We start from the raw sequence: 14,268 nt of genomic DNA on the forward strand, positions 1-14,268 counted from the left end.
AGCACTTATTGAATGCTTGGTAGGTCGATTGAGAAACAAGTACTTTATTCTGCGAATTTATCAAGGCCTTACACTAAAATAGATTTTAGAATCTATTCTAAAATCAGCAGTGAGTTCTATATCTAGAGGAGGGTATTCAGTTGACATTGTCTTTGCTCCTATAGAATTTGTGTTCGCCAAGTTTTCATATGTTATCAACCCATATATAGGGGATACACACACACACACACAGAATATTTCACACCATGAGTCAATCACAAATTTTGCTTTAAAGCTAGCAGCCAATACAAAAAGGAATCGTTGCTGGTTAGTTTTTATCAACTTGACACAGAGTGTCCCAGGAAGGCATAACTTTTGAATAATTGCCTCCATGGAATTGTGGGACATTCTCTTGATTAATAATTAATTTGGGAGTGTTAAGCCCCCTGTGGGCTGTGTCATTCCTGTGCAAGTTGTCCTGGGTTATAGAAGAAAGCAAGCTGGGCAAGTCATGGGAGCAAGCCAGTAAGCAGTGTTGCTCCATGATCTCTGATTCAGTTCCTGTCTTGAGCCCCTGCCTTGGTCTCTCCAAATGATAGAATGTAAGCCGTAAGCCAAATAAAGTTTGCTTCCCCAGGTAGTTTTTGGTCAGTGTTTCATCACAGCAACAGGGAGGCAAACTAGACTAGAGGTCTTCATGTTTATAAAACATTGGTTAGAAACAACCCAAACCTACAGAAACAGAAAACACAAGTGAAAGTTCTCCAAGGACTGTTGCCACCTAGGACACTGGGGTAGGTGGCTGTAGTTATGCATAGGACTTTAACAGCCTTGGTGTAAATGTTAATAAGATTGCATACTATAATGTGAGTTGATAACATATTAAAACTTGGCAAACACAAATTCTATAGGAGCAAAGACGATGTCAATTGAATGCCCTCCTCTAGATATAGAACTTGCTGCTGACTTGCCTCAATTCTAAAATCTATTTTACTGTATTTATGTAAGACTTTGATTAATGCTCAGAAAATAAGTACTCGTTTCTCAATCGACCTACCAAGCACTCAATAGGCACTGTATAGTAATCCCTATAAAAGGTGGCTCTATTGAAAGCAGGTTTTGCAAGGAGTGAAATACTGATAGTGTTTCTGTTGTCAATGAAAGGCTTGCCGAGGAGACATGCCTTTTTTATGAGAGGCAGTCTCTCAGCTCTTGTTTTTACAAGGAAGAAATTCAGAGGAGACACTCAGTGTAAGCAATTTACCTAACAAAGCAAGCGAAGATTTCAAGGAGTGAGCTGTTCCAAAGAGAAGGGGAAGAGCACAGTAGATTCCCCGTCGTATTTTTTTTTTAATTCTTAAATTTATAAAGTGGGTGTCCTAGTGATAGAGTAGGGCGAGTCTTTTTCTTTCCTAAGTCACGGTGGGTCAGATCACTTTTTAAGGATATTTCTTCTCAGGATTCTCTAGAAAAGCTTATCCTGGAGGCCAAGCCCACAGTGAAAATAATATCGTAATGAAGTCATGGTCTCTGCAGGATGCTGACCCTTCACTAGTGCACACGTAGGCAAATACCCCGGTACCTTAGTTGTTGATGCGGTATGAACAACCTACCTTCATTCCCAAGGACAGTCAACGGTAAAGGGCACTCTGACCCGCAGCTGACGCAGCTGCGCAGATAAAGCTGCAGTTTTCTTGGCCCACATATCTGATTTCTTTTGAGATTGCTCAAGATCTCATGATTGATCTCATACTGTCCGTTACGAAATTTTCTTGCTCCACAATTAAGACATCTTGCTTTAAAAAAAAAAAATGAGAGTTTATCATAAAAGTTTGAGTCCGGGATTGATGGCCCAGGTGTGTACCTTTAATCCCAGAACTCAGGAGGCAGAGGCAGATGGGTCTCTGAGTTTGAGGCCAGCCTGGTCTACACAGTGAGTTCCAAGACAGCCAATGCTACACAGAGAAACCCTGTCTCAACAAACAAAACAAAACAAAACAAAAAAAGAAAAGAAAAAGGCTGGGGACAGAGTTTTACAATAGCTTATCCAAATGTACAAAGAGAAGCAGAACTTAGGATATCTTCCAAAACACAATTCTCTCTGTGTTACTGCTCCTGTCTATCTCCTATCCAACAGTTCGATCCCTGTACCCCGAAAAGAGAACCACAGCTCAACTCATTAGGAATCCAACACGGTCAGAAAGACTCTGAGCTAGCATCAAGTATCTTTGGAACGCAGATAATAAAAAGAAAAATGAAACGTGAAGACAAAGGAAAAATACTGCATTTCATTCTATTATCACAGGGCAAGGGGCTTCAGAAAGGAGGGACTCAGCTCTGGCTATTTTCCACAAAATGAAGCGTGTGGTCCCTCTAGAACCTTCCTGGAAAGCCAAGGCTCCCCCACTCTCAGAACCACATCCACACACCCCGGCTTTCCTCGCGGGCGGAGGCCCTGGGCTCAGAGCGAGCGCGGCCGCTAGGTGTCGCCCGAGGTCCCGCCCCCAGAGAGCGAGAGTCGTTCCGGGTTGTCCGCCGACTCCGCTCTAGCCATCAAGCTTCCGCCTCTCTCCTGCTCTTTGAAGCTGGGAAGCAAGCAAGGAGGGGCGGGCCTTCCGGGGACGCGCGTGCGCGAGGTCAGGAGCAGGTAAGGCTAGCGGAGTGCTGGGGTCATAGCAGAGGGCGGCGGCGGTGCCGGCGGACCCGGGTCCCTAACCTGGTGGAATTGTCAGATCCAGTCGAGTCAGTTAGGGGCCTTCCTGGAGCTTCCACGTGTACCCCACAAACACCCGAGGCTTTCCCCTCATCCTGTGGGGAACTGAACAAACCAAGAACGCACTTCCTTTCTCCTAGTGAGCCCGCCCTCAGCTCTCAGTTTTGTGTGGGATGCGCCGGCGATATTTGTTGCTTGTTATTTAAAATGCAGTTTAGATGATGCTTGGGAAAATGAATGACTCTACTACAGCTCCCAGCGCCGGAGGAGTGCGCGAATCAGACAGCGGAGAGTATGAGTTGTGCACGCTGAACAAAAAAAATAAAGTTATCTGTTCGGAGGTGTTCATGTCCTGTGACCCAGTAAAATAATTGGTACCAGTTTTTAAATGCTCGTTCTGAGCACGTTGCTTCTCAGTAACAACTCGTATGCATTCCTTGGGTCGTGATTAGGCAGGCACTATGCCTTCAGCTTTCCTTGTCAGTCCAAACTCAAATAATAAGGTAAATTGTACTCCTGATGTTGATAACTGACCTACACTTACACGCACACAAGTGTACCTGCAAGCATTTTAAATAAATAGATCCATGAGAAAGATAAACTTATCTTTTTATGCCAAAGGGGGAAAAAGGAGTTCTGAATTTTCAGATGTGGGCTTTATGTGTTTTGCTTGACATATTTAAGTAATTTGGTTTTGCTTCTCATTTTCAACGGTTATTTTCTCCTGTATTTTTCTTTCATTCACATTTAAAGAAACATGATATTTCAAAGGAACTAATTTGTGAGGCTGAAGAGATGGCTCAGTAGTTAATAGAGCATATTGCTCTTGCAGGACCCAGGTTGAATTTCTAGTCAGATGGCTCACAACCACCATAGAGCAGAGGTTCTCGACCTGTGAGTCACAGATCAGATATCCTGCATATCAGATATTTACATTACAATTCATAAATTCATAGCAATAGCAGAACTGCAGTTATGAAGTAGAAATGAAATAATTTTATGGTAGAAGGGGTCACTACGACATAAGGAACTATTTTAAAGGGACGCCGCACTAGGAAGATTGAGAACCACTGGTCTAGGGGAACCCTCTCCATCTTGCCTCCCTGGGAACATAGTCACACAGACCCACACACAAATAACTTTTGTTTGTTTGTTTTTATTTTTTATCCTATTGTGTAACTCCTAGGATAATTTTATGTGAATTGAAATCTAATTGGCATGTAAGTCATTTGACGAAATGTTATATAATTTAAAAGGTTATATTCTTTCATAAATTTGAAGTCCTTTAGGAAAGCATACTGAAATCTCAAAACGTCCTAAATTTTTAAATATCCCTTTACATGTATGTGTGTGTGCTCAGGCATGCAGAGGTCACCTTGGGGAAGTCCCAGAGATCACAGTCAGATGGCAGGCCTGGTGACAAGCACCTAAACTGCTAAGCCATCTTTCCAGCCTCTTCTTTTTTTTTTTTTTTTTTTTTTTTAAGTTAGAGAAGGGAGAAGGGAGGTAGCAATGGATCCACACTAGGACCAGTTACAGAAAGCAGGCATTTTTAGCCTGTGTTTTTGTGGTGAGACAGGGTCTCACCATGTAGCCCTGGCTTGCCTAAAATTCCACTTAGAACAAGACTGATCTTGAACACACAGAGAATCACTAGCCTGTGCTTTGAAGTGCCAGGTTTGCAGGCCACAACTGACCTCTGTTGGTTTATTTATGTGTTGTTTATACTTAAAGTTTAACAGACCAATGAGATGGCTCAATGGACAAAGACACTGCAGTCAACCCTAATGATCAGGGACCATTAAATGTCCTCGTACCTCCACCTGTGTATTGTAGCACATGTGTGTCCATGTGTGTGTGTGTGTGTGTGTGTGTGTGTTAAGCTAAAGCCACCGTGCTGGGAGTAGGACTGAGTCAGGGACTCGGGTCTAAAGAGGATTATTCTCTCTCTTTGTCATAAGAGAGAGAAGGCTGTCATTTTAAGACTTGGCTTTTGTGGTCTGTGTTGCCATGGAGTCTAATCAGATTTTATGGCTGATTATATATCCCACCTGTGTGCTACACTGCAAAGTAGCTATGGAGTTACCTTAGCATAGCTGCTGTCTACAGTCTTCCTCTCCTTCCTGCCTGTCAGGTTACCAAGGTTCTCGCTGCCCCCGTTCCCCTTGTCAGGCTTTGTAAATGAGGGTATTATTTCAGGGAGGCGCAGGAGTAACTGTGTGTGCTTGTGCACTCAAAAGGAGTCAACAAATGAACACTGTCTGTTCACTGAACCCACGAACTCCAAGCTATCAGAGAGGTTTAGGGTTGTTCCTTCTGTGAGTTACCATTTACTGGGTGCCACTGCTCTCCTGACGTCTCACATTATCCCTGCAGTCTTGCATTTCAGAAAGATGGAAATTAAAATTTAGACAGGCAGAGTTCAGAATAGATCAAATGACAGAGCCAGGATACAAAGTCAGGTCTCATCCTGTAGCCTCTATTTAAGAAGAAAGTGATTGGAATTCAAGATGTATTTTCCTTTAGATGTTGTAGCAAATGATAGTTCCCAGCCTGCTTTAACATATCTCTGGAAATGCTAAGCAATTACAGTGAAAAATCTATTCCGATGCTATACTAGTAATGAAGCAAGAAGAGGGCAAAATGAATGGAGAAAAAGTTTGTTTAAACTTGTGTTTGGAAAAAAATCAAAGTTTTGAGAGAGGTTTTTCATTGTTATTGGTGGTGGTGGTGGTGGTGGTGGTGTTTAAAGCATACATAGAAACATGGCTGCTTCTGAAGACGTGTGGACATCTAATGGCCCTGGAAGGGTTATGACACTGTTATATTCTCCTTAGATGTAAACTGATAAAAAAAATGAAACCTCCATTCTGATGACACCAGCCCAAACCCATCTGCATCCACACAGTCCACCCTGGATTGCAGGATGTAAAAGGTGAAGAGCAAAGAAAGCTATGGTAGCCCAGATTGGTTTGAATGAGACCGCGAGTCTTCTCCCCTGGCTAGCCTTTGGGTGGCACTGCTGGCCAAGAGCATCTAGTTGGCATTCAGGGTAATAATGGTTTGACATTATTACTTGCTCTAAGGTCAACCTCTGTTCTGCCTCCAGATGTTGAAATAGCATTAAAACTTTGCTCATCCAAGCACTGTTTTGAAATGCATCAGGTGCCCTCTACCTAGTCTTGTCTTTTAGCAGGTGTGTGGGAACCTCTTCTCTGCAGGTGGCATTTTATTGGCATTCTTGTTTCCTCCCACGCTCTCCCGGCATTTCTATTCTTGAAGTATTAGTTTGATGGAAGCAGACTTTGCTTTGCAAGGGTAGAGTGCAGAACTCTGAAGAGCTGTTCTACATTAGCGCCTTCTCATTAGGTTTTGGGTTAGTTCTCCCATTCGCTTTTTCAAGATAGATTTATGCCCTTTTTACATTTAAAAGCTAGCTCCTCCACATCTCAACCAAACTATCCCCCAGATAGTCTTTTAGCCAGCAAGGATTCTCATCTTGGCATGAAAATTTCATATAAACTGGTATGTGCTGTCAACAATAGCGCATACAACTGACCTAGAATGAGATGGCACAGTTATTCTACCAGAAGCATTGTTTTTGGTGGTAGTGGTGGTAAAAGGTTTTTTGTTGTTGTTGTTGTTTACTATTTTTTTGTTTTTGTTTTTCGAGGCAGGGTTTTTCTGTGTAGCTCTGGCTGTCCTAGAACTCACTCTGTAGACCAGGCTGGCTTCTGACTCAGATCCTCCTGTCTCTGCCTCCCAAGTGCTGGGATTAAAGCTGTGTGCCATCACCACCAGACATTTTTTTTTTTCTTTTACTTTTTATTGTGTGTGTCTGTGTCTCTGTGCCTGTGTGAATGCATGCCATTTGTGTGTGCAGTGCCCACAGAGGCCAGAAGAAAGCATCAGATCCCACGGAGCTGGATTTACAGGCAGTTGGGAATGGTCCAGCACGGGTGCCGTGAACTGGGCTGTCCTCTGCAAGGGCAGCAAGCATTCTTCACGCTGAGTTCTCTCTCTAGCCCCCAGAAGCATTCTTGATTTTTGCATGTCCATCGTGTGTTTTTTTTTTAATATCTGTTAGCTATAATTTTTAATGTCCTAGTTATCATTCTCACATCTGTTCCATCGTTCTGTACCTCTGAAGAAAGTTAGTCAGTGTTAAGGCTGAGTATCATAATTCCTAAGTGACTTTTGTTCAGGAATAACAACTCTTTTGAGCTGATGATCCTTATTTGAGCTGTTGAATTTTGTTTCTATAGAACCACTGTCTGTTTTTTCCACATGGCTTGCAGTTGCTAGGCAGAATTCAATCGAGTAACCTAGAGGCTAAATGACCTCATAACTCATTAGCAGTTCTCAGAGCCATCTGGTGCCCTGGAGGAGAACAGTGTTCAAAGGACTGATAATAAAGACAACAGCGTAATTACTTCTCTGCCATGATTACACCTTTAGATGGCAAGCAGTCAGCATATTTACTTGCAGACTGCTTGGGTGGTTGTTTTCTAAAGGTATAATAACGATGCCATAGCAGAATAACTTGTTTCCCTGACCCCTTCATCCAGCTTGCAAAGAAGTAAACCTGACAAGCAAATAACCAACCAAATTGCAAATTGTAAGAAAGGCAATACACCGAAGAGACAGTCCGTGAACACAAAATTGTAGAAACTGCAGGCCAGAGGAGAGAAGCAGCTGTCGAGTGGACATGGCTCCCCTCCAGGGCAGAGCCTGCCCAAGGGCCATAATAATTCATGGGTGGCTTGCTATATTTTCATTTTCTAAAATGTTTCCTAGGAAAATATGGGATTTTTCACGCACACCTATTAATCTCATCTTCTATAGGAATCCTGTTCCTTACTGATGAAGAAATGTCTCCGCTTTCGGAGTATGCACTGCGCATGTCTCGTCTGAGTGCCCGGATCTTTGGTGAAGTGGCCAGGTCTACTGACTCAAAGTCCATGAAAGTGGTGAGCCTGTTTAGCGAGCAGCCCTTGGCCAAGAAGAAAGAGACTTATGACTGGTATCCAAATCACAACACGTACTTTGCGCTCATGGGCAACCTCCGTTTCCTTGGCCTTTACAGGTGATAAGCAGGGGGTTGGGGGGATAGGGTCTTGCGACGGGTGGTTTTGGAAGGTTGGCCAAGGAAAACAATTAGCTTGGATCTCACTACAGTTTTGTGATTCTTATGGGAGTCCAGGTGAATCAAAGGGTAAGGGGATGAGGGGACTCAAAATTGCCCTAATCCATAAACAAACAGAAACATACGCTTATGTCTAAAGCTTAACCGACATCAAATTGTATTGAGCTATAGAGAGATGTCTAATTGTTCTTTAGTTTAAAACTGCTCTAAAAAAGATGGAGACAGCTGAGTGGGCCAAAGTGGCGAGGTATAAAGGACCCCCCTCCCCCAAGCACGGTGGTTGCCAGAGCCGCTGGTTCTTGGTCCTGCCCCTCCCCCACCCTGCTTTGCCTCTTACTGGGTGTGTAGGAGCCTCCGTTCTCTGCTGGTGGCAGTTTCGTTGACATTTCTTATTCCTCCCACTCGCTTCTGGCATTTTATTTTGTGCCTTTTTGATATATTAATTTGGCTTAAATAAGCTGTATTTCACTTTTAAGAGTAATTTATAAATTATATAATTTTTAATACTGTGCTTTATCTGTTTGGTAGGTCTAAGAAGTGAGTGCTTAAGACCTTTGTTGGGGGGCAAAAAAGGATAAAATATCTAGGTAGCCATTTTTCTCTTTCTCATTTCCAAACTAGTACATACTCCTTACAAAGAATTAAAGCAGTATATTTCATAACATTTAATTGTATGCCATCTTTAAAATATAACATGCTTTAATTGGACCTAACTATTAATTTGGGACCATTTGTTGTAATATAAAATTAATAGCACAGCATGATACATACTCATTCCAGAGAGCTAAATGTTGGTATAGTCATTTATCCAACGTATTCCTAAGTACTTCCCGTGTGCTGGTGGTACTTAGGATGGACATTAAAGGAGCAGCAATGAACAAAACCAATGGAGAGTCTAAATTAATACATTACTAGAGAGTATACCATGCAACCTGCTTCTGAGTGTCTGCAGTTGCTTGGGACTCTTTCCTGTGCCTTTAGTCTTGCCTCAAGAAAAATACTAATTTTATTATGACCCAGAATAAAATATCAGAAGCCAAATCCCATGGAAAATTATAACATATAACAAAATCACATTCAACTATTTTAATATGCTTCTTGATATTCTTCTTCTTTTTTTTTTTTTAAAAAATATTTATTTATTTATTTATTTATTATATGTAAGTACACTGTAACTGTCTTCAGACACTCCAGAAAAGGGCATCAGATTTCGTTACGGATGGTTGTGAGTCACCATGTGGTTGCTGGGATTTGAACTCAGGACCTTTGGAAGAGCAGTCGGCGCTCTTAACCGCTGAGCCATCTCACCAGCCCGATATTATTCTTCTTGTTTACTTGAAGAACAAAGACATTATCTTTGAAGATGGGAAAAATACTAAACACTTAGTTGTTCATTGAAAAACAAAGTTATTTGTATGTGTTTAGTCAGTAGTTGTGGTAAATGATGTCCTCAGTGCATGCCCATCTGTAGTGTCAGACAGGTTGATGTAGCACCACTTCAACAAAGAACGTCTGATGTAAAGGCCTGCAAAAGAGAGAGGAAAGTATAAGCTCCCCAGACAGTGGATTCACTCAGTTAACAAGCTGTCGTGACGTGCTAGCAGCCTTTATAGAGTTTTCTGTCTGATGGAGAACAAAGACTGGAGAATGATGTAATACATGGTATATGTTTTGTGACAATGTTTGGGGGGGTGGGACAGAACTAGCTAAGCAGGACCCAGAGTGCTGACAGGCCTGTGGTGAGCAGGGCGGTCACAGAGGACATGGAGGTTTAGGCTGAGGCTCATGGGTACAGAGTGAACCTGGTAAGACCTGGGAGGGACTGTGGGGCAGAGGCACGAGTGAACAAAGCCCATACTTCCTGAGGCTGGAGTGTGCCTGCAATGACCCAGGAATAGTTTGGGCTAAGGCAATGACAGGGAGACAGGAGACAGGTCACAGGGGTCTGTGAGCGCTGTGGCAAAGAAAGGGGCTTTTGCCCTGGGCAACAGAGTTTAAACAAGATGACCTGACATCTGTTTTAGATGAATTATTATAGCTATATTAAGAATTATTTGGCAATCCTAGCTAATCCCAATGTAGATATGTGTTTACTCAATGTTTATTCATGGAATAAAATATCAAATTCTTTAAAATCAATCTTTTAAAAAACAGCTTAGTTGGACCCAGCAAAGCATCTTTTTATATATATTTAGTCCATTTTATTAAACCCATTAATAATGTATATTTACACCATAAGCTATTAATGTAACCTGTTAAAGATGAAGAAACTAAGGTGCAAAAGAGAGCCAGGTCTTGTATTCAAAGTTACAGAGCTCTATCTGTGGAACTGTGTTTTACAGCCCGGTCTGCGTGAGTTTCATGGCTTACATGGTAAGCACTTTCTTTGGGTATTTGGTCTTAGAATGTAGACACTTTAAGCAGTTGTAGAAGTCTTTAAGAAGTTGTAGACTGTCCACATGTCTAGTTAGTCCTGCCTGCCATGACTCCTTTAATGCCTGTCGTGATCTGCTTTCCATGTGCTTGACCCTTTCCCAACAGCATCCCCTGCCATTCAGGCTCTTCCAGACAACTGCCTGGTTTAGGAGATGCTAATTCCTCAGCAGTCAGGATCTCTGTGTGCAACTGGAGACTTACACTCATGATGTACTCCTCTCAATGTTTAGTCTTTTTTGTTTTTTTCAGTACTGAGATTCTAACCCAAGGTGTTTAGCCTTAACATAGGGAAATGTTGGGTGGTATATCTTAGATACATAGGTTTAGATAGGCTCACGTGGAAGTTTACTCCTCTTTGTAGTATTGCGTCTGTAGAGGAAAACTGACACCTGAATTCTTATAACCTAGCCAGTCTATAGGTTGGGTCCTCTATGCTTTCTGTTCACCAAACTAAGCATGTGCCCTGAAAAGCCACAGTCAACAGCCTAAGAGACCAGTTCTAGATTATCATTTCTCTAGTGTGGTAAACATAGCTCTTTGACATTTTTTTTTTCCTTCTTCATCCAGAGATGAGCATCAGGACTTTAAGGATGAGCAAAGACGTCTAAAGAAGCTCCGTGGGAAGGGGAAACCGAGGAAAGGAGAAGGGAAGAGAGCTACAAAAAAGAAATAGCATCAGCTCATCAAGAAAGCAAATGCCTTCAGTGACTAAGAAAGTGCGTCTCATTATCTTTCCGAGTATTAGGGGAACATGACTTCCCTCAGTAGACGCCAACCCTGTGTTCACTTTTACTCCAGTTAAGCCCTGACTGGTTTCTTGAAGATAATATTCTAATCCTTCAAAATTATAATGACCTTGGTTTTGTAATCTGAAGCATACCTAATTCTATAATGGAATGAATAAACTATTGTTGACTGATGTTTAAGATTGGAATGGCTGTTAGGACTGGAGCTGGAGAACCTCCCTAAATGAATGTCCTGTGCTTTCTTTATTCCTCCATTGCATCCCGACCCAACCCTAACCTTGCCTCTCTCTCTGACCAGTGAGCCTTTGTCTTCACCATTAAGCTTGCTCTTTAGAAGGTGCTTAACTGGGATTAAAGGTTTTCTGGGACAGGGAGTATTGAATGCCTTGTGTGTACAAGGTATTGGAGTTTAGTAATAGAGTGGTTAAAAAGGAAAAACAGTTTTTAGTTCATGGAACTTTAGGCTTTGTAGAAGAGGCTAATATAAATACATATATATTTAACATAATTATAATTGTGTTGTATTACAATAATATTAAATTGCTATAAAGGGAAAAAACTACGTTTTGAGACAGTGGATGGGTGGATAGATGCAAATATTGACAAAACCACATGAGGAAATTTAGAGAGCTTCCAAAAGGAAAAAAAAGCTGAGCATAAATGATGAGAGAAAAATGATAGGGAAAAGTGTTTGAAGTGAAGAAAGATTGAAAAGCCCTAAAGTAAGAAGAAACCCCTGTTCTTAACATTGAAAACAAACCACACTGACTGGCTCATGTTTAACCATAAGGACATAGACAGGCCAGGTAAGAGGCATAGACAGGACAGCAAGTTTGAGGCCAGCCTAGACAAGTTATCAAGACCCTGTCTCAAAATAGAGGGAAGGCTATGTAAGGTCTGTGCATGTCATGGGAAAGTCCTGTTTAACCTTAGTCAAAGAGCAATGTACAGAAGCAAGAGTAGACCTATCAGCTACTTTAAACAGGATCTTCTTTCCCTGAGCACTGAATGAGTTCTGGACTAGTAAAAACTGGAGTGCATATGTTTAGACAAACGTTATTTTTAAACATGCATAATCCAGATGGTATGGCTAGGGCTTATATAGCCTGTTTGGGGGGCGGATACTTAAAATTGGGTGATTTGTGTCTGCTAGAATTGAACTCAAACAGAAGGTTCAGCATCCATTCGTTTAAAGCTTTCTACTGAGTACCTGCCATATGCCTAGCTCATCATAGTTGTGAGCTGATAGAATGAATAGATGTAGTCTCTCCAAAACTGTGTGAATGGGAGCTGCTGCTGTTACGAAGGAAGGAACGACAAGAAGTCTGGAATCTGCTTATAAACAGTGCACCTAGCACTGCAGCTGAACCAGGGGAGACGCTGAGGTGGGAAATAGTGATAGCCTGGACGTGTGACAGCTGTGGTCATTCTCCGACCTGTAAAGAAGCCCTAGGGCTGAAGAGATGGCTCAATGGTTAAGAGTGTTTGTCTGGCAGAGGACCAGGGTTCAGCTCTCTGTACCCACCTGTTGACTCCAGTTTCAAGGGATTGGGTGCCCTGGCGGGCACCAAACACACATGTGGTTCACATATAGGCAGGCAGGCAAAACACACATACACATAAGATAATTTTTTAAAATGTTAAAGAGTCTCTTTATATAGAAGATATAAAGAAGATGTTTGGACACGTCACTGCATTAGATCCTAACCACAAAGCTGAGGTAGAAAGCAGAATCTCTCCTGGAAGAGCTTCAACAGCTCAGACTGACAAAAGGCCTAGCAATGGCTGTGGTTGTTTAAAGGCTCATATATTTGAATACTTGGTCACCAGGGAATGGAACTGAAAGGATTATAAGGATTAGGAGGTGTGGTCTTGTTGGAGGAAATATGTCACTGGAGGTGGGCTTTGAGGTTTCAGAAGCCTGTGCTATGGCCCACTTCTCTCTCACTCAGCTTGCCAATCAGGATGTACCTGTCAGCTGCTCCTCCAACACTATACATGCTACCATGTTCCCTGCCATGATGATGGACCACACCTCTGAAACTGTAAGCACATCCCCAGTTAAATGCTTTCTTTTGTAAGACTTGTCTTGGTCATGACATCTCCTCACAAAACAGTAGTGGCTAAGACAAACCTGCAGCAGATCCGTGTGCCACTGCCACATGCTAAAAATCAGGGAAAAGCTAGGATTTCTTTGCATGTAAACTGCCCAAAAACCACCTGTTGGAGAAAGACCTTGAGACTCAGGGACCTTGAGACTCAGGAACCTACACTAAATTGCTTCAGACACACTTCGGGGAAAGGATGAGAATGAAGGAACTAGATGCCATAGCAGGCAATGCAAATCAGGACACCAGTGTCATAGGTTCAGTGTGGATAAATGCAGCCAAGGAAAAAAATCTACTTTAGACTTGAACTGGCTAGATTGCTATCATCAGAGTTCTGATCAAAACCTAAACTACCTTCCTTCTAATGTTTGGCATTTAGTGTACAGAAAGGACTTTGCCATGGATTCTGTTAGAGTATATTAAAAACGTACTCCACTATGTTCATAGCAGCCTTTTAATAGCCAGAAGCTGGAAACAACCCAGATGTCCCTCAATGGAAGAATGGATACAGAAAATGTGGTACATTTACACAATGGGATACTACTCAGCTATTAAAAATGACTTCACGAATTTTACAGGCAAATGGATGGAACTAGAAAAATATCATCCTGAGTGAGATAACCCAGCCCAAAAGGACATACAAAGTATGTACTCACCGATAAGTGGAAATATCCATGATACAACTCACATATGAAGTTTAACAAGAAGGAAGACCAAAGTGTGGATGCTTCAATCCTACTTAGAAGGGGGAACAAAATAATCATGGGAGATTGTGATGGTTTGCATATGCTTGGCTCAGGGAGTGGCACTATTAGAAGTTGTAGCCTTATTGGAGGAAGTGTGTCACTGTGGGAGTGGGTGTGAGACTCTCCTAGCTGCCTGAGGATGCCCAGTCTGTTTCTGGCTTCCATTGGATGAAGATGTAGAACTTGCAGCTCCTCCTGCACCATGACTGCCTGGATGCTGCCATGCTCCCACCTTGATGATAATGGACTGAAACTCTGAACCTGTAAACCATCCCCAATCAAATGTTGTCATTTATAAGACTTGCCTTGGTCATGGTGTCTGTTCACAGCAGTAATACCCTAAGACAGAGGTAGAAGGAGGAAGGGATCTGGGTGGAAGAGGGGAGAGGGAAGG

General features: G+C 42.2%; 1 protein-coding gene across 1 annotated transcript; it reads left to right on the top strand.

Annotated features, from left to right (window-relative positions):
* Positions 1–2,526: 2,526 nt before the first annotated feature.
* Mrps33 (mitochondrial ribosomal protein S33) lies at positions 2,527–11,194 on the top strand. Its single transcript, XM_021165428.3, has 3 exons — positions 2,527–2,626; positions 7,538–7,778; positions 10,842–11,194. Exons 2-3 carry the CDS (start codon positions 7,564–7,566, stop codon positions 10,945–10,947), a joined length of 321 nt encoding a protein of 106 aa, XP_021021087.1. The 5' UTR covers positions 2,527–2,626; positions 7,538–7,563; the 3' UTR covers positions 10,948–11,194.
* The last annotated feature ends 3,074 nt before the right edge of the window (positions 11,195–14,268 follow it).

Source organism: Mus caroli, unplaced genomic scaffold, assembly GCF_978045245.1.
Source record: "Mus caroli unplaced genomic scaffold, Mus_caroli_1 scaffold_7, whole genome shotgun sequence".
NCBI classification, from domain to species: Eukaryota; Metazoa; Chordata; class Mammalia; order Rodentia; family Muridae; genus Mus; species Mus caroli.

What these genes read in the sequence shown, in the direction of transcription:
- Mrps33 (XM_021165428.3), top strand. Translation starts at nt 7,564, where the DNA reads ATGTCTCCGCTTTCGGAGTATGCACTGCGCATGTCTCGTCTGAGTGCC. An exon ending in CGTTTCCTTGGCCTTTACAG is followed by an intron (nt 7,779 to 10,841) that starts GTGATAAGCAGG and finishes TTCTTCATCCAG; the next exon opens with AGATGAGCATCAGGACTTTA.